Source organism: Streptopelia decaocto (genome assembly GCF_964273445.1).
Source record: "Streptopelia decaocto genome assembly, chromosome: 6".
Classification (NCBI taxonomy): domain Eukaryota; kingdom Metazoa; phylum Chordata; class Aves; order Columbiformes; family Columbidae; genus Streptopelia; species Streptopelia decaocto.
Genome location: NC_138660.1, coordinates 2,308,550 through 2,333,511, shown reverse-complemented (window position 1 = coordinate 2,333,511; position 24,962 = coordinate 2,308,550). Strand labels below are relative to the sequence as shown.

The following is a 24,962-nucleotide window of genomic DNA, read 5'->3' as shown; positions in this document are numbered from 1 at the left end:
AGGTACCCTGCAGCGGGAAGATAACATGATATTGTGGAAGGAAGGTAGGGTGTAATTTCTGTTTAAATGAACAGAGCAAATCTCAATTTGTTTATGCAGTTACTTGTGCTGTAGTTCACAGATCACGAAGGATCTTCAGGTTTTGTCTTGTGTAAGTTAGTACTTTATCTTCAGGGTTTTTTACCTAGTAAACTGTTGTTGGCACTGAAGGATAAGCTCTTAGCATTGATCCATAAACTCAACCTGAACATTCAGCTTCTGGAAAACTGTTCATGAGATGTATTTGCCAAAAAATCATAGTTTCTTTTATTGTTTATTTCCTTAGTGAAATCAAAATAGAAAGCAGTGCTAATCTAATTTGTGAAAGAATAAATTGAGATACAAACTTAATGTAGCCAATTTCCAAGTTTTTCTCTCTTAGTGTAATTTTGCACTTTCAATAAAGATAATTTAACTTATAAAGTTGGGGTTTTTTGCCTATGCAAATGTATTATTGCATTGTAAAAGAGCATAAGCAAGCCTTGTTGCTTAATTGCTATTTTCTAAAAGACTTACCTTTATAGTTCTGTTTAACTGTTAGTTATGTAGCATGCCTTAAGTGTCAAGTCTGCAATTCTCCTGCAGCAGCAAATTCATCTCTGCGATAAGGATTCCTGGAAATTTGCTCGATCCAATGGAAATAGAGTCTAATGTCTTTACAGGGTTGCTTTAATTCCTGGTTAACTCCAGATGGTTGGGAAATTAGAGTAAATGTAAATTTAATCCTCCTGGGTTTTCTTCTGAGTTGCATCTCTTGGGGGATGTTGTTCTTTTACTTCCTCCTTGCATTGATCTTTTTGCTGCTTTTTTATAAAAATAAAGCATATATTCAGCTTTAAACTGCTCATTAAGCACAAATCATAAGTGAAAAGACCTACTTTTTTCATCTTTTTGTGTTATTGATAATTTTATATTAGGTCAGCATTTGAGAGTCTATGAAAAGTAATGAACAAAACATACACATTTTATATTCTGTATCTGAATAGGCTGCTAATGTCCCGCTTGAAATTCCTCCAAAACTGCAGAGTCACTTTGAGATTTGAGGACAGCTTCTGGCTTCAGTATGGCATCAAAAGGAGGGAGATGTAAAGTAAGATTCAGTTGAATCACCTCTATCTAGTCCAAGCATACAGCTAAAATTTTCCCTTTCTTAATTGTGTATAAGGCAGTAAGTCCCTATTTGGAAGCCTTTGCTACCCCCGTGTTAAGCTGAAGAACAGAAGGCAGAGAAATCCATCGAAACGCCGCGTTTGGAGCAACCCCTGCGTGTGAACGCAGCGCAAAAAGCTCCGTCTAATGAATCACATCGTTTGACTGTCATCAGCTGGAAGTTCACATGTTGGAAAAGTAAAGGAATGGCAGAAGTCAAGATGATATCCATGAAAACATGATTTGGCCCTGTTCTGCATGAGTGTTATGATACAGTTTTGAAATGCGTGATCACATATTTTCCAGATGAATTCTATTTTAGTGCCTGAGGTAGACCCGCTTTTATAGGGAACTGTATTCTGTCCTGCTAGGCTACAATTTGCTGTTTCACTATTTGAAAGATGCCTTGTGGAAGAAGTAGGGGCTTGTGAAGTGGGAAAGTACAAAAGATTAGTAAATGAGTTGAATGTTACCCTGTGTAACAGGATTTTATCCCGTACTCCCTGACATGGCCCATTGTTTTCCTGATAATCTGACCTAACCGAAGGATTTGGTTGCTTGCCAACTGTCTGTTCTTTCATTTTAATTTGTTTTTTCTCTTGCGTGTTCAGGGGTTTGCTTACAGAAGTATTGAGGTCTCACAGATTCTACCTGGCTCAGGGGAAACTATTGTTTCACTATATAAAACACCATAGAATTTGCTCTATCCTTCAAAAAGTGATTCTGAATGTTTCAGGTCGGATACCAAAAATTGATGGATACCATTGGGTTAGATGTGAGCTCCAATTTGCAAAGCCCTTTCCTTTTTTTGTTTTTAAATTTTTTAAGAGAAATGAGTGGAATATGTTCCTAATGGCCATGAAGAGCTCAGCCACTTGATAAATACTGTGGGTGATGGCATGAGAATATTCATAGGCCAATGATCAAATTAGGTTTAAGTACTGGGAAAGGTCTTGGCTACAGATTGAACAAGTACACTGGCATTGAATTAGGTGATCAGAAAATAAAACATGGTTTTTAAGGTGTTATTTTAAAACCAGAAAAGGCCACTTAGACAAATCAGAGAAAATAGTGTTTAGCTGTGGAATTCCTATGAATCCAGTTATTGCTTAAACACAAAAAATGAGAATTTCAGACCTGAGACATGTACCATAAAATCACTGATGCATTAATTTTATAAAATACTTTTTATGGTTTTGAAAGAACCATAAGATAACATAATGCATTCAATGTAGAACACCAGTCCTGAAAATGTTAGGAAATAAAAAATTATCTGAATGAGGAAGAAGTGGTCTTAGTAATAATATTAGTTCTGTGAATTCAGGAAGAAAAATCAGATTAAATAGTTGTTCAGAGTGTTGTGGTAGATATGAATATAAGTGATAAAGAAAAGCAAAAATGTACAGTTGTGTGTGATATTTTAAGTGGTCTGTTCAAACAAACTCATTTACACAAACCATTCTTTTTCTTCAGATTTTTTTTGCTTGGAAATCTTGCATTAGCAGAGATTTGCCTGCATGATTGTGCCTTTTCGTTTATACGCTTGCAAGTGAATTGAAGACAAATTATAATTGCACTCATTTGAATAATACTATGGAGATGGTTATTTACTGACAGACCTACCAGAATGTGTTTTCTTTGGTTTTAGTCTGGCTTTGTTTTCAAGGCTTTTGCTGTTGGGATTTGGGGGTGGGAAGGCAGTGTTTGGTTGTGGTTTTTTTAATTGAAATGCAATATAAAACATAGGAAACCGGAACACAATAAAAGTGATTTCAAGCTTTTGGCGATGCAGGCCACCTACATTTTGCCATCTTGGCTCCTGAATGTGCATTTAGTGCAGTGACGTTACATGTTTTACCTTCCCAGTTTGTAGTTATCTCTGTTGTCACCTGAATACACATATTGGGCTTGATAATCTGGTCCTTGACTGAAATAATCAGGTTTTCAGTTTCCGGTTCTGGCTCATCAGGTATGGTCTGGTTTGGAATTCGTATTCCCAAGCAGGATGTTTTTAATGGAAAAATCATTGCACGGTGAGCGATGGAGCATTTGCACACACAGGGTGTGAGGTGTCTGTGCTGTTATCCCAACAAATTCTGCTCACTCTGGACATTGTAGGGACTTATTGTCTGGCAGATTAGACAAAAGAATTTGGGAAGAGTTTTGGTTTTCAAGTAGTTAATTTGAATCCCCAAACTATTCTAAGCCGTGCGTTTGTTCTGCCACATGTTTCCAAGTCCTCCTTTGTCTGCTCTTTGGTCCAGTTTAAATTTGATCTTCCTGGATTTGAGCAACATCCCTCATTTGGAAAGAAAGACTTCCTCATGCTTCTGGTGAAATCATTAATGGCTTTGTTTTTGGCTTCTGTGAATTTCCATAACAGTTCCATAATGCAAGCAGTAATACTTCCTCAGAGCAGCGCGCTCGCCGATGCTCAGATTGTTCTACCTTTTCCCTTATCCTTTTGAGTGATTTTTCAGACCTTAAAAACACAAAACCAAAACCCACAAGGACTCTCCTGGGCTGCCGTATTTACCTCCATTGGCTTTCAGACAATGAAATCACTGCGGGCAGTTGCGTCCCCAGAGAAACATGCAAACTTTAGAAGGACATAAGAAAAATCTATAGGCAAAACAAAGATTATACATACCAACAGGAAAAAAAAAAAACATTAAAACCCTCAACATTGTAGCTGGTTTACTAATAGCTCTTCTGCAAGAGCTCATTTGTTTGGGCTAATCACAGTTGTGAACAACATAATTGCATGTTTTGTCCCTTTGTTGTTAGTTTCTTCATCATGTTCTGCGTGTGTATTTTTAACAGAATCCCGTTACGGTCAGAAATACCGATTCATAAAATTAGTTGTATCATTTGGATCTTGACCTTTTGTTTAGGGAAGTTCCACTTGATTTCGAAATCGGGAAGAGTGGAGAAGAGCGTGGAGGCGCATTGTGGAGCCGTGCTCGCGGGACGCTGGAACGCCGAAGGAACGGCCCTGGTGACAGGTGAGCATTCTGAAATAACGAAGTGTTCGGAAAATTCAAGTCCCAGAAGAACTCTCTCAAAATGAAGCCTTTTGGTTTTCTACTACACAAAGTTGCACCCTTGCAGAAAAGCAAGGGTACAAAAATATAATACTAAACAAAATAAATTGAAAGTAGGTGCTTTCAATAGAATGTAAGTACTTTATTCTATGGGATAAATACAATAGAATGTGATTGAAAAATAATTTAATCCTTAACCTGGGTTTAATCGCAAGTTTCCTAGTTTATATTGTAGTTACATTGAATGTGAATGAATAAAACGGAGACTGTTAAGCGTTCACACACTGATGTGGCTTGAAATTCTCATGGGAAGCAGGAAATGGAAACAAAAAATCACTAATATAAATAAAATTAACTATAAGAAGTCTGTATCACTGGGGTTATTATCACCTTTTTTAATAGAAATTGATTTTGCATTATTTGATTTAGAAGAATGTTGTCTATTTTAATTAATAGAAGAGCTAGTAAAAAATCTCTCTTTTTTAGTGACCCTGTTAGATGTTATCCTATTTACTTGAAAGTAAATGTTGAATATTAGTTAATATCAGAGTGCTCAGATGTTTCTGTAGATCTATATTTCATAAAGGAGAATATATGATTAATCTCTGTTTTTCTTATCTGTAACAAAAAAGGTTGCTAAGTCAGTACATTTATATCTCTACACATGACATTTTGAATCTTTTTAGCCAGCAAAGTTTACTGAGGCCTCCTGAGCACCTTGGGTGTTCCTGTCCTGCTATTTCTTCATTATTAGGAGCGGTGTAGAGTGATCTCCCAGTGTCTACATCTCTGTGTGTTTTTTTTGTCCTAAATCTTTTGGCATATTTGTCCAAAACTTCTATCTTGATGTGAAGGGGAAGCTAATGAAATTTGCTGTGATGGGCTTCTCCTGTATGGGATTTCTGTCGGTGTCAGGGTTGTCTGCATCTCCGCTGCTGATGTAGCACAGCTGATTCCTTTGGACAAACTCCAACTCAGTCCACAAGTACTGAAGATAATTTTGGATCCGCTTGTTTCCAGACTCAGTCTGACTCTAAAACGCTGCTTCAAGGAACTCTGGCGTGTTCCTCTGAAATCTCAAAGGGATAGAAATATTGTTCTTTTTCAAGACAGATTTGCCTCAGGAACTTCTCCAAAGCAAAAGTCAAAGTTGCTTTTTCAATCTTGGGGTTTTTTGTTGTTATTTTGAGTTGGTTTTTTTTTGGAAAGACTGTGTGACACTAAGTAGGGGGATGGGAATTCATCAGCACATCCAGACACTGTGCTCTGAGAAAATCAACTGCTCTTGTACCACATCTGTACTTTGAGGAACAGTGAATCCTTGATGATACTATATCAGTTAAAAATTATTTATGGTTCTATTGTAACAGTATCATGTGTGCACAATTAAGATTTTTTTTTTTTAAATCACACTTTTTAAACACTTAAAAGCTACATCAGCCAGATATAAAAGCCTGAAATCTGGAAAGTAAATTACCTTTGAAGGGAAGAACGGCAGTAAGTGTCCAAGTGCACCTTTTTCCTCATTAATTGAATCTGGGAGGCCTAAACGAAGGCCCAGAGCTGTACATTTTAAATATGATAGCACACTAGGAAGCCTGCATTCTTAATTCATACATAACTGTGCTGTACAGTATATAAGAACTTAATCTTTAATAAATAAACTAAGTTTCTTGGTAGCATGCGGTTATGTTATAAAATCTAAGCCTTCCAAGCGGAGCCTTCAGTTATCTTCAGTTTCACCATTTATCAGCTGCGAAGCCGCCGGTTTAATACATAAAATCTGCTCCTGCTCTCTTCAGACTCCTCAGAGACTCATTTAATCAGCCTCTATTCTGGTGAACTGTGAAGAGATGAAAAGTACGAGCAGTGCTGGGTAGAAAATACAGAATTTAGGCTACTTTGGTAGTGATGGGCTTTCTCATCCCAGGAGCAGCTTCAGATACTACAGTGGTTTCCAGGAGGGGAAGAGACTTGTTGAGAACAGCAGAACAGTCTGAAATATGTTTTCCTCAATGTACCATCTATGTGCACATTAGGAAACTACATAAACAATACTTACCTGTAAGAAAACCTGGACTTATTTTAACTCTAGTGTTGCCTAGATAAATACAGGTGCCGTGTTGTTAGACTTATTCTTGCATTTGATGGTTTCTATGATAACTTTTCAGTTGGTGAAGATGGCCAAGTGAAAATCTGGTCTAAAAGTGGAATGCTGAGATCCACTTTAGCTCAGCAAGGTAAGTTAATTTGCTTAAAGTTCCATTAGAACTTTTTAATTTGGAGTATTATGAAATATGCTTAAATAAGAGCCTAAATCTGGCTGTAATGGTTTGTGTAAGTATCTTAAGGCCTAGATAAACTTAACTAAAATTAAACATAAATCAGAGTTGAATAGAGGGGAAACTGGATTTTTAATAAGATGATTATCTTAAAAAAATATTCTTCAAATTAGAAGTGTTATTGCAACACTTCTAGACAATAGTTTCAGTTCCACCCTAAGGATTCGGAAGAGACTAAAGAATTAAAGATTTAAAAATCCGGTTTTTAATACGAAGCCACAGACACTTATGGTGAAACTGAAAAATAAATCTCTCAAAGCATTTCAAGAATGCTCGAAAGATGCAAAGTGCATGTAGGTGAGCTCCTCTGAACTTTACAACTCTTAACAGCCCTGGGTTCTTCTGTTTAACCCAGTAACTAATTTAGTGTATGCAAATAGTCCTACTGAAGTGAAACGATCCCTGTGCTTAAGTTCTTTGTTGAACTGAGGCCATGGAGACCGAACCTTGATCTTGGCTTTGTAGCTGCACTTTTATGCACACTGGAGCATTTCAGTTATCCTTATTTAAACCAATTTAAAATATCATTATTGTAACGTGCAGCAGTGTAAGCTGCAAATACATATTTATACAAATGATGTTTGAGATTTTTAAAGTGCTATTTTTGATAATCCTTATTTCAAATATTTTTGTATCATTTCAGTGAAGATACTGAGCTGGATTTTGTTTTTCAGGCTTCATACATTGAGATCATGTGACCTTTTGACATTTTTTAAGAAACCACATACACCTGGGGTTGGGTTAAATGTCAGACCCTTATCTCTTTCTAAAACAAATTATCTAAATTCTTTCAACCTGTTGAAGGCATTTTAACCACAGGAGTGAATGTAAAATGTATTTCAATTCTGTTAAGGAAGTTCATATTCAGATGTCATGTTTTTTCATGTTTACAAGGTAGAAAGATAAGCCAACTGAGCTATATTTTTGTTTTAATGTTGAAGCACACACTTCACTGTGTCTCAGTTGACATGTTTCAGGCTTTTTTATGTTTAACTGCTTATCTGAGGTTCGTTGAAGCTCATAAAGTAAGAGATGTTCTAGTTTGAAATATGCAAGCTGAATTTTCATTGATTTCGTAAGGTTTCTGTACAGTATAAATGTACGGCTGAGTCCCCAAGGGATAATTGTCTTCTTGCATTTGTGTTTTAAGATACAAGATCCCGTGAGGTTCAGAAACCCTTTAAACTTTAATTTACGGGATCAGATTCCCACAGACCGCTTTGTAAGCTACTGATGTACCCGGGATCAGGATAGGATTCTGCTCAAATCACGACGTTGTTTAAGGGAGGTATATCATGTTTGAGCTAGTTTTTCCACTTCCTTTATCATCTTGAGAAATGAAAGGATTCCCGTCACTAACATTCTTTCTACTCATTCCACTTTTTGTATGAGAAAGATTTTCAGGCTCCTGTCTTTGGATGATGGTCCACGTGCCTGTTCTATCTTTGGATTTTGATTCACTACAAAAACACGAACGTACGTTTTTCCCTTTTTTAACTTTTTTGGTGCTTATATGGAGCACTCTGGCTGCGGGTCCTTCCATCCTGTCATTGCATGGAATAAAGATAGAGCCTCTTGCTGTAACATTACTGTTATGGCTGCATTGTTCTCTGAGCCTGATCGCACTTCTTCATCCTTCAGTTATCTTAATATTCTTCCTTTTGCTTCTCCTTTTCCTTAAACTGAAAACTTTTTAAAAAATGCTAAATTTGCAGTTCTTTGGGCTTCCAGCTGAGAATTGTGAAGAGCAGGATGTATAAAGTATTGAAGGTCCACATGTGATAGCAAAGATGGCTCTACCAGCACAACTTTTTACGGTGCTTTGTCAACGCTGGGATTGTTTGAGGTGGAATCTGTCGTGTCAGTGGTGCCACCTGCCCTGACCGAGTCCTTCCCAGGCCGAACATCTGGTTAGTAGGAGCAGCGCTGAGTCCACAGCTGCATCTCTGGAAGTGTCCATCTGAAATTGCTCCTCCTGAGGATCATAAATCACCATCTCTCTCCAAGTCCTCTACAGAGTCAAAGCAGAAAATTAAGTAGAATGCAGGTGTGTCTTGCTCACTACAATAAAGATTATTCTGCGGCGCCATTTCTTTAGCTTATCCCACTAGTGAAGCCCACAGCTTTGCGGATAACTTTACTCCAAGATCTGAGGATCTCCAGAGCAAACAAGCCTCATGGATCCATCCTTCGTATTTCATTGCTAGAGCAGCTGCTGTGATCCTCGTAATTATCCCAGTGTCCCTAATTCCAGTCAAGACAGGAGTAATTCCTTGTGGAAAAGTCATGTTTTAAATGCACTGGATGACTTTATTTCTTGTGCCATGAGAACTGCCTTTCTTTAAGAGCATTTGATGAAGGATGTCACCATAACCTTTGTGAAAATACACATCCATTGCGCAGACCAAGCCAGTGCTTTTTCGTTCTCGATCAAGCCTTGACTTTCCATTATAAAAGAATATGACACTTATTTATCATTCAGACATCATTATTCACAGATATATTGTTTACGTGCCACACATTCTACCCGTTTACCTCGGATGAATTTCTAATTCTTCAGGTGATTTCTGTCACCTTTCTTTCAAATTGCGTTTGTCATCTAGCACTCCTAAGACCATAGTTTCCTTATCTTTTCGCCCTGTGGACTTTCTGATGGTCTTCCAGTGACTCACATGCCAAGTGAGCACTAAGGAGTAAGATGAATAATTGATATATCGATTACCTTTTTGGTTAATGGAAGCAAAATCACAACAGTCGCCATGGAAACAGTTTCATTACAACGTGATTACTGTGAAGTGGAACTTTGAAAGGGACAACTATTCCAAACGCAGCTCCGATGCTTTGTGTTGCCACAGAGAGATGTAAAATTGTCCGCATTAATGTTTCTACTCCTGTGAAGGTAAAACGACTCGTATAGACTGAGATGTGAAACCCCACCCTGCTTAATCCTGTTGTTTCTTTCTCCAGTCTTCTCTCAGCCCATCTATTCTCACTTCTTTTCCCGGAGAGTGTATTTCCTGGAGCTGTTTGTCACCGATGCGACTCGCTGCAGCTCGGCTGTTCTGAATTCCCATTCCGCAGCGATGCGATGTGTTGGCAGCCTTTTCTCAAGCAAGCTCTTGTTAAGTGCAGAAGGAAATGAGTTAACTCAGCTCCTGCTGTTAAGCCCTGGAAATTGTGGTTAAGTAGTCAGCCGTCATAAAAAAGTCAAACATTTGGTTTAAATATAAAAGTCTTCTGATTGTTAAATCAGCATTAGAGCAGGGCAAAAATTAGTTTATTTGGAATTTCTGTACAGCTGGTGACAGAATTTATGTCATTTTCAACATAAATTGTTGCCAGTAGGAAAATAGCTAGTGCCAGATTTACTTAATATATGTTGCTTGTTTCTGTGAGTTGTCTCCTATAATGGTTGACGGGTTAAAAAATAAATTACATCATTCTATATTTCTAAGTAACATAAAATAAATGCCTTCCTAAAAGAAAATATACAAAGTGCAAAAATATTCAGGAGCAATGACACCAGGTCTCACTTTAGAGTTGGAATATTTGGAAGCTCAAATCAAGTTTAATGTGCTGAATTGACGTGGCCATAATAAAATCAGGTTTTTTTCAGAGAAAAAATCCGAAGGCTCAAGTGAGCTATTAGGTGATGTTAGGACAGGTGATAGAGAAGTTCAATCACTTGAGTATCTAAATCTCATCAAGATATTCTCATTAAAAGATGTTCCTGAGTCATTTTTTGAAATGGAACTTGATAGGCCAAAAGTGTCTCTGAAGAGACGTTTGATCAACTTGATACTTTATTATCATCTGAAATATGCACAACTCCCTATGAAATGAATAAATGAGAGTTCAGGAGAATTTCTTTCGAGTTTCCTCTTCTAAAATCGTGACATTGTCAAATAGCAACATTTGGGTTGTAAGAGCTGCTCTTTCGGAGGTTTCTTATTTCTCGTTCAGGTCCGTGTTGTAGCTGCAAGTTCCACGTGGGTGTCATAGACTTATACTTTGGTTCTTATTCTTCGGGGGGGTTAATCCTGACAAGTACCATGGAAAATATTTGCATAGTTGGCAAGTTTGATTTTTGTTTTTTCATGTTATTTTGTGCTTTATTTTCAAAAAAGGTCATTGGAAAACTGCAACAGAACATGATTTTAAACCGGAACAGTTAGCTTTATTCTAGATATATCATTCTGGCATTCTTAATCTGCAAAAAAAGTGTTTTCAGTTAATTGGGAAAAACCTGTCAAGTTGCAGGCCACTCGTTAGAGTTTTATTTATGATCATTTGGGTTGTGAGTTGCTTGTGTAGGGGATGTTTGGGTTTTTATATGTGTTTTGTTAGAGGCTTAATTATGGAGTCTACATATCTTATGAATAATAACTTAGGTGCAATACAAAGCTTTTTCTGCCCGCATTTGTCTTCAATGTCAATGACAACATTGTCTTATTTTGCTCAACTATATATTAGAATAAATTGGTCAGATTGGGAGCATATAAGTGAGGTTCAGTGAAGCTGAAGAAACAAAATTGTCTGCTTATAAAGATGGTTTGACTGAAGAAATCTTAAAATAGAGAAGAAATTGGGTGATTTTAATTCTTCCGGTGTGGTTTTAGAGACCATTAAATGAAGAAGTGAGTGGTAAATGTAGTTGGAGTCTGCTGGGAACGGACCTTGCAATAAAATCAGCAGGTCTTAAAAGTGAAGTGATGCATTGAGAAAATCGATAGGTACGATATGAGGAAAGACCTGTAGCAGTAGTAAAGTCATACACAGTTTTATTAATAGTAACCCAGATGTAATATTGGACAAACCATCAACTCGTTTCTTGTTTTGCACAGAGCTGATTTGTTCAAAGTTAAATTGAGAGTGGCCTCACTCAAAGTGGTAGGAGTTGGATGGTTCACTCAAATGAATTTACCAGGACTACACCCCATATCTATTTCCTTGAGGAGTGTTGGAAGGGTACAGAGCATGAGCAGAAGTCTTCAGAGTTGTATTTCTGTCTGTCTGTCTGTCTGTCTGCAGGAACACCGGTGTACTCAGTAGCCTGGGGACCCGATTCTGAGAAAGTTCTTTATACATCAGGGAAGCAGCTGATTATTAAACCTCTTCAGCCCAACGCTAAAGTTTTGCAGGTATCGTTGATACATTAGGGTTGTCTCACACTTCCGTGTGAATTTTTGTCAGTTATTTAGAGTTTAGCCAAACGTGAAATGTTTCTGCTAAAATTTTCCATGCAACCAACCACTCATTTCTCCCCCCACGACGTTTTAGGTTTTTTGAGAATAAGGAAATTGTTCATTTTTCCAAACTGAAAAATCAAATGGACACTTTCTTCTGTGGATGTTCTTCAGACAGGTGATTTGGCATTTCCCTTTTTGTTAACGAAGAAAAAGCAAAATGATACAGAAGGTTTTCCCTTTTAATTGTTACAAAAAGGCAGAAAATGCAGAAGCAATTGTTTAGAACACGTTTTTAGTGCAGATTGTTACACTTTCATTCTTGTTCAGGCTGTATTTCGTTTATTTTTCTGCAAGAAGAGATGACATCTGTGCATTTCTACTGTTGGAAACCCTGATCTACGTTGGAGCGTATGAACGCTGTTAAAGATGAAGGATAAAGATTAAAAATAAAGTTGTCAGACTTGTTGCATGTATGTTTAATTTCTTCTTTTCCATTTCAGTGGAAAGCCCATGATGGACTTATTTTAAAAACTGACTGGAACTCAGTTAATGATCTTATTCTTTCTGCAGGTGAAGATTGTAAATATAAGGTGAGTACTGGTTAAATTCTTAAGGGAAACTAAACGACTGAAAAATATATCAGGCATTCTGACATTTTCTAATTTTATTAATACATGGAAGCTTAAAATTAAATGACAAGTCTTTCAGTTTTTGAGAAAAACTTGTTACCCTGAGTTGTATTATTTGTAAATACATCTTCTGTCTAGTAACATTAAATTAGACACATCTAGAAAAAAATATGTCAGAATAAACATAGGTAAAATGCAAGTGAAACAAACTCTGGAAGGAAAATATGTAGAAATATAGACATTATTACTTGAAATAGTATAAACTATGACATATACTGAAAAAGGTAATGACATAAAATTAGAGGAGGTAAAGCTACTGTTTTCTATTACAGGAGCATTAGTGAATCCCTTAGGAAATATTTTGGTTAGAATATTCTGTATCCAAAATGGAAAGCACATATTGTATTTCTTCCTTTAAGCAGAAACCTATTTTTAAGTGTATCGTATGTTGGTTCTATCATTCCCTAAGTGTATAATAGCTGTGATAAAAAACATTCACAATTAACAAAAATTAAAAATAGTAGTGTCCAAGTTTTACAATCAAATGACTTCATTCTAGAATAAGCAAAGGTATGCCCGAACTACGTTCATATAGATATATATTTAATTTTTTAAAGGTTTGGGACAGTTATGGCCGTCTCCTGTACAGCTCACAGCCCCATGAGTATCCTATAACCTCTGTTGCCTGGGCTGGGGATGGAGAGTTATTTGCCGTGGGGTCCTTTCATACTTTGCGTCTATGCGATAAAACTGGGGTAAGTAACAACTCAGAAACAGCAGATGTGGAATCGCACAAATGTATTGATAATACAGAAAATATTCCTGAGGGTATACATGTACGGTGTTTTTATTAGCCAAAACTAGTCATGTCATCCATCACCTTTCTACTGGGTGCCTCTGACTAAGATACTGTCTTCTTGATCTGCTTAGCTGAACTTCTAGATATCTTTTGGGTTTGATAAATTTTAATAATAATGCAATTAGTAACCATAAAAAGCAAGCAGTGTATAAAATTAACCTATCTTAAAAAGGAGGTAGAAGAATGATGTCCTTTTTCCTTAAAAAATACTAAATGCTGACAAGCACATCCAATGAGGAGATCACAAGATGTGATTGTCAGGCATTAGATTTTGTTTTATTTTTTACACCCAGTTTGTTGTTGTTGAGCCAGGGTTTTGTTTGTCAACTTGCTCTCCAATTAAAATTAATTTACCACAGCTTCATCGACCTTCAGGTTCTGCAGCTTTTTGTTGAGACTCGCGTTGCATCGAACCTTCCTGCTTTGGGACTTTTACCGTCCCATTCTCCACCTCTTTTCTCGTTGTGTTTGTTGCTCTTTTGCTCAGGTTCAAAAAACATCATTTGCTGTGCTGGTTTTGGGCATCTTCCCTAGAGCGTGGTTCTCCTTACCATGAGCTTGGCCTGTGCGTTTCAAGTATTTTTAAATTTTTGAAGAAAAGTAATTAAAAAGTAGAGTCAGGCTACCTCATCTGGATGTTCCTGCTCCAACAGGGGGATTGGACTGGATGAGCTTTCGAGGTCCCTTCCAATCCCTGACATTCTGGGATTCTGTGATTCTGTGATTTCCTGTCTCTCTGGTTTAAGGCTGCGGTGCAGATTGCACTTGTCATCATTTAATGTTTTTCGTCATCAAAATTATTCTTTTAAAAGCCTATATTTCTTTTTCTGCTGTCATGTATGCCGATTTGTAGCATGTAGCTTTTGTTTCTGATCCCCAGGGCCTTGCTGGTTTTCCTGCCAGTTATTATGCAATATAATTTACTGTAAATATGGTTCCAACTCCTGGTGCAGAAACCCAGTAATTTCTTAATCAGCATTTAATGCTGAATGGGCTCATGGACTTTGTTTGAAATATTAGGTTTATTTTTCCATAAAATTAAGGGTTCTTTTACCTGGTTTGTTACTCAACTCTTAAAGGAACTACATGTACAGTAGCTCGTGCCAGATGCTTTTGTCTGTTTAGCAGCTAGCAAGGATAATTTATGATCTTCAAAAGTCACGATTTTTCATGCAAATTTCTTTCCTGACACTAAATGTAAATAGTTACTAAAGAACGAGCTTTGCTGGTATTGAGGGAAAAGGAAGAATGGTTCACATACCACCAGAGTGATGGAGTTTGAAGAGAACCAGACCTGGCTTTTACTGGTCAACATAGACATTTTTATTATGTCTGATGTAATGGAGCTGTATTGGCAAATTGTTCCTCAGGGAGCCATCAGGCGATATATATATATCATTAACTCTTTTCTAGCATATGTCTTCAGTTTGGGGGCATAATTAAATTAAACGCTGTTAGTGTATGTTCTTTTCTCCTATTCTTTTCTTTCTACCTGGGCACTTTGTTCTAGCAGCTTCGTGTTAAGAAAGAAAACTACAAATATAATAGTAACTTTGAAAAGTTTTATTTCTTCATTTACAAAGCACTTTTGCTCTGAGAGCATTACATGCCTAAAAGGAATTATTGTGGCTAGCCTATAGAATACCAAGCAAAACATATTTAGTGTTGAAATTCGTTGCCTGTGATCATTAATCCTGCAGAGAGTGCTGAGAGTAATTTTAAAGTTATATATATTGAAAAGCTGGATATATTGATGGACAGACTTCAGCCTTCCTGGTGCTCACAGCTTTGCAGAATCCGACCCCTCGAATGGAGGGCGGCGCTTGCAAAGTTCATTTGTGTCAGCTATTTCCTGCGGCTCCACACGCTTCCCTTGACATTACTGAGCAGGGCAAAATATTTTCACAGTCGGAGATGGTAAGAATGACTGAAATTCACTGATTTCTTCCTTCCCTCACTCCACTCCCACATAAGTCTCTTGGAAAATGGACCATCCCCATCTGCTCCGGGACAGGTTGTTTTCCCAACGCCTTGGAGAGTGTAGAAGGATAATTGAGAAAAAAACCCATGAAACGCAGCGGTCAGGTGAATCCTTTTAGAACTGCCCACAAAAGCTGGCAAAGCTGGACAGCAAATTTAGCTTTTACTTACACTGAATGTATTTATGCACTTGTTTGGGGGGAGACCTTTTAGATTTTCCTCCATTAATGGTTCATTTACCCTTAATGGGGATTGATCGGCTTGATTTGATTTTTGGTGGTTGTTCTCCAAATTAATTGTGCCCCTTTTGTTAAACATTATTTCTGGTGGCGTTTAGCTACAATCTGTTTTCATAAATAACTTGATGTTTGACTGCTGAATCTTGCCTTTTTACTTTTCTCTTGATTCCATCATTGTGCTTAGTAACGAAAGCAATTCTCTGCATAAGTCTGTAAGTTCATGCTTTTAAATTCTGATGTGCATTCTACAAACTCTTTTATTAGAGTGAATCGTGGCCATTTGACTCAAGCAGTACTTTGCATGTTTGATTCTGTTACACATGGCGTTTTATATTCCATAGCTTGCTCCTTGGAATGTCTAATTTTGCTAGGAATTCTATAAAAAACATTTGGAAAACTTAATGAAATGTAGGGAATCTTGCCTAATTCTATAGAAAATAAAGAACATCATTCTGCAAGAGTAATAGCTGCCTCAGACCTGCCACCCCATTTAAAACAAGTGTGAATAGGGTGAGGTGGCTAAAATAATATTGAGCTCTGTGATACCATGTTTCTCTTCAACTTTTTTCAGAAAGAAATAGACTTGAACTTCAAGAAAGTTCATTACATTAATTGATGTCCAGGGTTCTTCGTATGTTAAATGGTTAGCAGCGTTGGTTCTTATTTCCTTATTTTTTAAACCGTTGACAAAGAGAAGTTTTGAAAATAATTTAAACACCGACAGAGAAGCTTAAAAAATAACTTAGGTGTTTAGTATTAAACCCATTCATTTCATTCAGGGCAGTAAATTGTGTGACTATTGTAAAATTAACATAATTTATCCTTTAAATTGACATTAGGTATTAGACAACTATAAAAGATATAACAAGAGTTCGAAAGGGACTGCATACAGCACATGTATTTTCCTTTTATTCTGATAGTGCTGAATTGTCCTATACTGGAGCACCACGAAAACCCAAGCAAATCTGTTTTCTATAGAGTTCCAATGAGCTTTGAACCCATTACGTTTAGTTTTAGTCTTGTTTCACAGTGATATGCATTTGGCAGTGTAACAAAAAGAAGGAGTTTTTTCTCTGCTGTCTCTATTTCATCCACCTTTATTAACAGTCATGAGCTTGAATTCTTTGTAGCTCAATAAAAGGGAAAAATATTATAGATAAGTTTCGCAGGGAGTTATGTTGTTGACCAATTCTTTCCAAGTTGGCATATTTTCATTTATTAGAATTGGCCTAATGTAACTTCTGGAAGAAAATGAAAACATATGGATCATCTATGGAAGTAATAATCTGTTTAAAGAACTACATCAATGTTTCATTTTCTACGTTGAAGAGTTTATATGGGACAGTTTGTCATCCTATTTTTAGTTCTTGGGTCTAATAATTATGAGAATGTGCTTGATTCCAGGAGAATTTTAGATATCCTCTGCTTGGCTTTGTTCGTCTAATACGCAGCTTAATGCGTCACCTGGAGGTCGTGACTTAGTTCTTGATAATTTACATTAATTACTGGGGTCAATTCCAACACATGGTCAAGAGAGCAGCAAGAATCCTTCACTGTTCTGTACTTCAATAGTCATGTCAAGGGTGGTTTCTCCTCCTGGGGTAAATTGCTGTGTATTCACATGCAGCGCTGAGTTTCCTTATCTCTAGTTGCACATATTGTCTCTGGTTTGTAGAATCTTTGTGAGTTCTGCTGTGGGAGGAGTTGAAAGCCTAATGTTTTATACTGAGTAAAATGTCTAGGGGGTGTATATAGACATATATACATATATATTTCCCATGAGCTAATTCCACATATGTGTGCATACACAGGTGTTTCTAGTAGGTTTCAGTATAGATTTGCTTTGGATAATTGATTTTTATAATCTTGTAAGGTCCTGTTTGTCTTCCATTACATTGGATAATTAATGGTCATTTTCTGATGAGCAGCTCCTGTGCGGTTTGCACTGAAGCGTCGGTTCACCACTCAGCAGTAGGAGCTGGTTGCAGCTTTTAATGGATTTTCAGATGTCAGCTGCCTCCGTGGTGTGAAATGCCCTAAGGGGCACAAGGGAAACTGAGCCTTCACTTCGAAAAAATTAATAAATAGAGATTCTCGGTTATTAGGACCTGAAACTTTCTTTACACACACTCGTCTTGGTTATATCGGTTGGGGCGTAAAGGGACGAGAGCGTGTATTTGCTGTTAGTCCGTTCTGCGCTGCGATTCGGGAGTGGATTGGGGGGGAGATCGCCCATTTTCTTTTCATAAACAAAGGCGAAATAATAGGCAAAGACTATTAAAGTCGGTGGATTCGGGATGCTGTGTAGATTCTGACATCAAGGGGAGGTTCAGCAGTGTCAGCTTTAGTTCAGCTTAAATTTAAAAGTTAAGAAAATACTCTTTCTTCACTACTTTTTTCCAGAATGTTTATGCCGTGATATTAGGTGGATAATAATTCTTAATTTATTGCATTCAGTCCAGGAATAATAACTAATTGGATCCTTCATACTGAGTTTTAGATCATCAATATTATACATGTGAAACACTGTCCTTGTTCCTGAGACACCAAGTTCCCCGAAGCTGCTCATTGAAATCATTTCACCAACATCTCAAGAGCCTCCTCAGTTTCCATTGACACAAGTCAAACTCTAGCACTTCATCTTCTTTACTACATTGTGCGATCAGAAAAGAGAAGCTCAAGTTATCGCTTTTACGTATTTATTTAATGTAATTAAACTTCTGTAACTAGTCTTTTTGTTCTTGAGAGAGTTCATTGAATTCAGGAAAAGTATAAGCCCAACAGTAATACCAAAGTATAGTATTGCAGCTAATGTTAGAACCACGTTCATAGAGTCATTCATCTAGTCATATTCATACCTTTTTTTTTAAACTCAGTATATCTAGGCAATACATAACAGCCATTTCAGTTTTTAAAAATTGTTCCTATCTTACAAATGGAGAGCTAAATGATTCCTATTATAACATTTTGTGTACATGATAAATGTACCAGACATCTGCAGGGAGTATGAATCATTGAAGTGGTCTGAATTATACTGAGAGCTTTCAAAAATAGCTGGAAAAATAAAACTTTGTAATTGCTTTATGTATTAAAGAAAAAAAAAAGGTTGTAATCTGGAAATATTTTACTGAGTATTTCAACTACATGAGAAAAACAAGAGACTTTTGGTTTAAGAAATAAAAAAGTGGTTTTGGAAATGTATCCTCTCAGAGGTGCAGTGTATCTGCTGGGTATACAAAAAGTACATTAAAATAATAGTAGCACCAAAGCCACATTCTTCAAGCTCCTTAAACTGGTTCTCAGTTGATGGCTTGATGCCCCTTTATTATTCACTCTGACTGATGGGTAGATTCTTGATCTGAGGGAAATGACCTTAGAAACAGCCTCGTCTGCTTGGGAGGATCCCAACATTCAGTTATGAAATAGTATTTTACTTCTTCAAACTGTTGTCAGATAGATCACATCTGGCCAGCTGTGAAAAATCGCTCTCAGATGTAGGACATGGAGAGCGTTCTGAGCATGCTCATTATCATCATTTGTCCTACAGCCTCAAGATCTTAGTCATTTGCTATATAAGGATGTCAGACATAGTTAAATATTGTGCTCTTAATTACTGGAGAGTGTTTCATACAGAATTCAGCCCGTTGAGACAGAAAGCAGGTTATGGACTTCTCTCTAAAAGTGTCAATTACCGTCCCAACTGCAGATCGTATAGGCAGTAAATGGTGTGTCTGTGAGCCAAGAGACCTGGAAGCCGAAGCCTTAAAATTGAGTGCTTGAAATTGGAAATTTGGTCGGCGCTGACTTGGTCTGTCGCTCACCCTCATACGCGTGGGCAGCACAAGAGCCCCGACTCCACAGGTCAATTTACATCGTATTCTGTAAATCGTTAGCACAACCGAGAGGTTGAATTTCATCCCTTTCTGCTTTCTTCCTATTGAACGTTTAAGTCTGACACCTTCTTTTTCCTGTAATTTTTGTGATTCCATTTTGTATAAATTAGATGAAGACTTTGTGTGAAGGACTTTGTATTTCTTGGGTATTAAGTGTACTGCAAAAGAAATCAGAATATTAAATGTGTTAGAAACATTAGGTGAGTATTTTCTTCCAACTGTCTCCCCTTTCATATAACACTGTGTATCCAAAAGCCATGAGAATCCACTGTCTACATTTAACTTCAATCACATGTTTTTTCTTACTGATTTGATACTGAAGATTTCAAATGTATTTGAATGCTCAGGTAGTTCTTCAACTGCTAAATGCTTTTTAAAAAATCTCTGGGAAAGCAGGTACTGTACTTATTTTGTTAAGATTTGACTTGTGCCCCTGTGACATTAAACTGTCATAGTCATTTGCAAGCACTTCTTAATTAGTAGATAGATGTAGATGTAGATATAGATATTAAAAAAAAAAATATATATATATATATATGGGATTTTGCCCAGGCCAGTTTAATTGTTTCTAAGTACATTCACTTAATTTCTCTGTAGCGATTGTTTAGATTTATGAATGGCCAGGTACACTTTAAGTGTGTTGTGACTAGATGACTTTTACCTAATGTACTTCAGGGAATCGAACTTCAATCTCATCTCTCTGCTTTGCTTATTCAAGTTGTAATTAAAAGTTAGTTCATTGGTGTTTCTTAAGAAAATTTAACACTGTGGTATTGTTTTTTACAATATATCGTTTCCAAACAGTACAAAAATATTAAGAATTCATTTCTCTTTTTCTGCAAGTGGTCTTATGCTTTAGAGAAGCCGAACACGGGCAGCATATTTAATATTGCTTGGTCTATTGATGGCACTCAACTGGCCGGAGCGTGTGGGAATGGCCACGTCATCTTTGCCCATGTGGTGGAACAACGCTGGGAGTGGAAAAACCTTGAAATAACATTAATTAAGAGGAGAACCATGGAGGTAACGTTCACAGTTCAGAGCTGTGCATTCTGATTATTAGCTTTCTAAGGTGATTTTTAATACAAAATATGGATACAAAATATGTCCCTTTTTTTTTTCCCCATGTATATATGACTGAAGATGTTTTAAATCATATAATGGCCAGGGTTAGCAAATGGTGTAAATAATTATCAGTTGTACCACCAGATGGACCAGAATTATGTAACTCGGAAGTACTTTACCCTCCAGAAAAATGCAAAGCTCATTTGAAGGGCATGTGAAATGAGCTGTGGGAGGCCACGAACAAGACAGAGAGAATTTCAAGTGTAATTAAAATGCTTATGCAGAAAACAATACAAATTCATTGGCCAAAACCAAAGCATCATATGCAGTAGTATTACAGGAATAAGTATCTATACATATAAAATAGATATATAAAAAGATATATAAATAGATATATAAAAATAATATTACCTGAGTGCTGTGATGAATGTTGCAATCTTAGGGCATTGCCAGCTCAATTTGCTTGCTGATTATAACTATAAAGAGTCATAATGTGCTTTTCCTCACTGCATATTGCGTTACAGCCTAGACTCAGATCTTCCAAAGCTACAGAACGTTGTCAGATATTGGATAATCTACAGCAGGTACCCATGTGGTGCTTCCAGCCGCGCGGAGCACCCGGCATCGACCTCGGCGGAGCTGCCAAGTCCCAGCGCTGCTGGAAATGAAACAGGCCCCTACATGTGGTTTCTGGAGCTTAACTTCAGGATCCTTCTTTTGAAAACATCTTGGCCTAAAGCCACATTTAGGTTACCAAATATCTGGGAATTAATACAGAAATATGATTTTTTACCTTGTAATTTGTCCTCTGTGTTCCCAGACACTGACTCACAATGTTCGTTCTCTGAACGCTGGGATAATAGATGATTTCCATTCTCACAAATTTTCCAAATTACACATTCGATATTGGACACCAGGCCAATATTTTCAATATCAAGGTCAAGTCCCTAAATTCCTAATTAGGCCCTTAAACATTTTTTTGGTCTTGCTTCTGTTAATGTTGAATATGTAATTGGGCAAAGTTGTAACAACAGAAATGCTGTATTATGGGTTGGTCCAGTGGGTGGGATAACATGAGTCAGTGTCTGGGAACACAGATGACAAATTACCAGGTAAAAATTCATATTTCTTCTTTCATTCCCAGACATCGACTCGTAACAGATGGCTCTGCGAATAATCTCCAGGGTGTTTGAATATGCAAACAATGGAGGAAGTATAACTAATTGATTGAGGACTCATTTGTTATTTTATTATAGTGATTTTATTTATTCCCCTATATTTATGTAGGAAAATATTGCTGACAGAAAAGTCCTAGATGCATTCTTTGTTTTGAGTACTACAATAGCTTAGTTAATTACAGACATATCACTGCGGTAGACACAGCAATTAATATGTCTTTGGAAATGGTTTCTAGGCTTTCATAATAATTGAGTTCAGTCCTTGTTTTGCAATTGGTTGCGCAATGGAGGAAATCAAAGAGGAGTTACCACCCTCAGAATGGTGACATCTTAAAGAAAGAAGAAAAAAACCAACCAAACAAACAAGAAAACAAACTCTGAACAACACACATACGCAGAGTCATAAGATATCGCCTTAGATTTCAGCTGCCTAAAGTCTTTAAGCTCAAAAATCTGTGTTGATTACAGGCAAACTGTGATTTTCTTGCAGCATTGTCATTGGAGCAAATTTTCTCAGCAATGGCAAAGGCACAACCTTATCTCCCTTATTTCGGAGTTTGGGAGAGCTCTTCATCATCTAGACAACACATCTTTACCCAAATCTTGGATATTGCTGCATTATTTTGATGGGATCATGATGGGATTGGTGAAACGTTAGATTTTAAATGTTCAAATAATCAGCAACTCAACACCAAGTCTTAAAACAGGAACTTTCAGGCATCCTTCATCTCAGATTATTTTATCAACCTCATGTATAATGTTGTGCTCATACCTTATGCATTCCGATTACTCATTATTTACTCCTTTTTTTAAGGAATTCCATGCAGCTCTTCAGTAATTATTCATTGTTTATTCAGAGTTTGCAGAACCTTTAAGTTCTCACTAGTGCTGTGAAAATGCCTGTTCCCACATAGATAATGTTCTTCTGCTAATGGCATCATAGTATCAGCATGTGCTTATAATGAGAAAGAATATGATACTTCACTAGTTAGTTTTCATTTCAGTTATTGTTGTTTTCTTCAATTCTCTTTTGATTAGGTGCACAACGTTATTAACGATGCGGTGGATTTGCTGGAATTCCGTGACAGGGTTATTAAGGCCTCTTTGAACTATGGGCATTTGGTTGTTTCAACTTCTCTTCAGTGTTACGTGTTCTCGTAAGTAATACCAATTCCTGAAGTTTTCTCCATTTTATCTTATCAGTTTTAAGAGAGTAGCAGGAACTATATTTGAAGTCCAGTGCTTAATTTTGTTTTTAACGAATTGAAATAGTCCATGGAACCTAAAATCATCTACAAGAAATGGTATTGGAGTATTATTGCCCTCCACCTGATGTCTTTTCTTTCGTTTTTTTGCTAGTGCCTTGACTGCCTGTTCATTTTCCTACAAAAATGTGGCTTTTTGATCATGTAGAGGCAGCAGGAACTGGTGGCTGGATGCATCTGTATTTGTCCCAGTTCTGTGCCTCCATCTGGGGACTCTTTTTCTTTTGGATGCTGCTTCTGGCACACCATTATTTTGGAATAGAATAAGAATGATTCAATCCCGCATCATGTTTTAAGAACATGATATTCTGTTTCATATGCTGAAATTTAAAGTTGACTCCTAAAGGCACCGTATCAGTTCAGTGAGGTGACTAATGCCGAACCATAGTTGCAGCCTGTAAGAGGGAACACAAGCGAGTGGCTCTGTCCCACCTCTGCATCACTGGGAAAGGTTCGAACCACAATGCAGGAATATTTCAATAATTTATTTTATTTATTTCAGTACAAAGAACTGGAACACACCGCTGATCTTTGACCTGAAGGAAGGAACAGTGAGTTTGATTCTCCAAGCGGAAAGGTAGTTTACTTCTTGCAATGCTCACTGTTAGATGTGAACGTGCATTACCTCAAACTTTGTTATTTAACGTAAGCACACATTGAAATATTAGAAATAGGCAAAAAGAGTATTAGTAAGCAGCATGTAAAGGCTCAGCTGGTATATTTGCCATAGATCTTGTATGGTGGTAATGAATCTTTTCATATATTACATGTATATGTTTATACTCTTATTTATGGAAGAAAGTATATCTTCTGACATGACACTAACATCTGGGTTTTTTGATGTTTTATGTTGCTTTTTTGAACTGGCATATATTTTATATAAATGAGCTTTGGTCTCCAATTTTTATTAAATACATTGCCAGATATGCCAAATAAAAAGAAATAGTTTCATTTTTCTTACATATTTGTATTAATATTTGCAAGAAATTACTATTTTTTTTGTGCCAGTGATTTGTAACATGTACAATAGCTGAGAGCCTAACAACTGGCTTTTTGCTTATGGATGCATTTTGTGTCTATGAACTATAGATTACTTACCAAACACTTATTGTTTTGTGGAACTATTTTTGTGCTGCGTAAAACTTTGCAATGTATTCCTGCAAATAAGTTATTTTTCACCAAAGCCGTGCATTGGAATAGATGGTGATCGGTCCATTAGAAGTGTCTTCTCTTTGCTCTATGCTGTGATCTAGTCATATTGAAGGACACGATACAGGTATTATAATAGTATTTCAAAGCCAGCTGTAAAGGTAGCAAGGGGGGGTTGGTCGCTTCTCCCAAGTAACAAGTGATGGAATGAGGGGAAACAGCCTCAAGTTGTGCCAAGGGAGGTTAAAATTGGATATTTGGAAAAATTTATGCACGAAAAGGGCTGTGGGGCATTGGAACAGGCTGCCCAGGGCAGTGCTGGAGTCACCATCCCTGAAGGGTTGAACAGACGGAGATGAGGTTCTCAGGGACATGGGGCAGGGCCAGGGGTGGGGGAATGATTGGACTCGATGAGCTTGAGGGGCTTTTCCAACCAAAATAATCCTCTGATTGAAGCTGTTTCTCACATACGCACACAGAGCGATGTCTCGTGGGGTGATGGGGGGCACCCTCTGCAGCTGTACGCTTCATCGGCGGCAGTTGCAAGATTTAAGTCTTGTAATACCTAGAACATTTAAAATCGTAGTGATTCCAGATAATAAATATTTTTCATGAAAAAAAGTTTAACATCCACGTTACAACTGAAATCTTTCAGAATATCAACTTTGAATCCCAGAATGTCAGGGGTTGGAAGAGCCCTGGAAAGCTCATCCAGTGCAATCCCCCCATGGAGCAGGAACACCCAGCTGAGGTTACACAGGAAGGTGTCCAGGCGGGTTGGAATGTCTGCACAGAAGGAGACTCCACAGCGTCCCTGGGCAGCCTGGGCCAGGCTCTGCCACCCTCACTGGGAAGAAGTTTCTTCTCATATTTAAATGGAACCTCTTGTGTTCCAGTTTGAACCCATTACCCCTTGTCCTATCATTGTTTGCCACCGAGAAG

At 37.3% G+C, this 24,962-nt stretch overlaps 1 protein-coding gene across 3 annotated transcripts in view; it reads left to right on the top strand.

The window, feature by feature from the left end:
* IFT80 (intraflagellar transport 80) overlaps positions 1-24,962 on the top strand; it is a 47,614-nt gene that overhangs the window by 8,536 nt on the left and 14,116 nt on the right. For 2 of the 3 annotated variants that reach the window (XM_082055321.1, XM_082055320.1), the window contains exons 4-11: positions 4,083-4,193; positions 6,404-6,472; positions 11,606-11,715; positions 12,264-12,353; positions 13,010-13,147; positions 20,207-20,386; positions 22,645-22,763; positions 23,374-23,448. In XM_082055321.1, the coding sequence (XP_081911447.1) occupies positions 4,083-4,193; positions 6,404-6,472; positions 11,606-11,715; positions 12,264-12,353; positions 13,010-13,147; positions 20,207-20,386; positions 22,645-22,763; positions 23,374-23,448 (892 nt within the window). The remainder of the gene's footprint in view (positions 1-4,082; positions 4,194-6,403; positions 6,473-11,605; positions 11,716-12,263; positions 12,354-13,009; positions 13,148-20,206; positions 20,387-22,644; positions 22,764-23,373; positions 23,449-24,962) is intronic. The other variant, XM_082055322.1, reaches the window with a different exon arrangement.